This window comes from Pundamilia nyererei, unplaced genomic scaffold (assembly GCF_000239375.1).
Source record: "Pundamilia nyererei isolate P.nyererei 1_Seehausen unplaced genomic scaffold, PunNye1.0 scaffold00155, whole genome shotgun sequence".
In the NCBI taxonomy this organism is placed as follows: Eukaryota; Metazoa; Chordata; class Actinopteri; order Cichliformes; family Cichlidae; genus Pundamilia; species Pundamilia nyererei.
The window spans coordinates 785,986-787,250 of record NW_005187556.1 but is presented as its reverse complement, the minus strand read 5'-3'; the positions used below and the strand labels follow the sequence as shown (position 1 = coordinate 787,250).

The window sequence follows — 1,265 nt, the reverse complement described above, 5'->3', positions numbered from 1 at the left end:
TGGATGGATGGATGGATGGATGGATGCAGACTTGCCACTCATTTGTTGCCAGATTTTAAGCTTTTAACTTTTGCCGAACATGAACATTACAAGTAACACTGTATAATGTTGGCCTAACATCACTCATCTGTTCAGTTGGGTTGAGATCTGGTCACTGAGAAGGCCAGAGTGTATGATTGATATAATATTCACATTCAGACCATTCAGAGGGCAAACATTACATCTCATGCCTATGAATGGGTCGTCATCATCATAAAAATGATTTGAGATAAATGTGATGAGTCAACTTTGTATTAATTTGCAGAGGCCATTCCCTGAAAAGGACAAGTGGTGTCAATCCATGCCAGCAGAAATGTGTAAATGAAACACAAGATCCCCTTTAGTGTGGGGGGTCAAGGGTTTAGCTTTTCATTTAATTTGTCAGGTGTGTTTAAAGAAGATGCCATTTCCCGATTATGATGCTGACACTAAATGGACCTTTTAAAGCTATAATATTATTATTTAATTAACGGACATTTAATTCTGTGTTTGCTTTGTCCAAGTCCTCAAATAAATTTCTGTCTCATGGCGTCTCCTTCCTATCTTTTAGGAGAGCGGTTCCATCTACCTCCAGTTCACCTGCTCCACATTGCTCCAGCTTGAGGTTATCTTCGAGGTGCTTGAAGAGTATGACTGGACCTCCTTCTCTGTAGTGACCACTCGTCACCATGGCTATGAGGACTTCCTGGCCATGGTGGAGGGTATGACCGATGGCTCTTTCATTGGTTGGGAAAGGAAGAGTGTGGTGATTCTTAATGTAACGGACGACCCCGGTGGGGCACGGACGAAGCGACTGCTCAAGGACAATGAAGCCCAGGTAAGGCTGGAAACACAAATGTCATTTCCTGCTGTACACATCCATGAAAAAGGTTTCATTTATCTTATGGTGAATAAAAAGGAAAAAAAATACAAAGAAATATATTTAACGAAAGATATCTGTACCACCTGCCACTCATTTTGATGAGCTGCCAACCTTGAAATCACTTCTGTAGCCCGAGGCTCAGGTGGGGGAGATCTGTGAAGGCTCCACAAGCCTTGAAGAAGCAGATGGTGATCTCTCCCTCAAAAATGATATTTTCCTCTATTGTTAATGTAACCTCATGCTTTCAGCTTCTAGGTTTATGTTGAAAGTCACAACCTTCAATGGTCTTGCCCCTAGACAGATAAAATGTCTCACACACTATAAGGCTGTACTGTTCGCTTAGGCCTTCAGCAGTTTTAAAAGT

General features: G+C 41.7%; 1 protein-coding gene across 1 annotated transcript in view; it reads left to right on the top strand.

The window, feature by feature from the left end:
- grin2da (glutamate receptor, ionotropic, N-methyl D-aspartate 2D, a) overlaps positions 1-1,265 on the top strand; it is a 246,033-nt gene that overhangs the window by 112,621 nt on the left and 132,147 nt on the right. Inside the window, exon 4 of the mRNA XM_005745193.1 lies at positions 590-856. Within this exon, the coding sequence (XP_005745250.1) occupies positions 590-856 (267 nt within the window). The remainder of the gene's footprint in view (positions 1-589; positions 857-1,265) is intronic.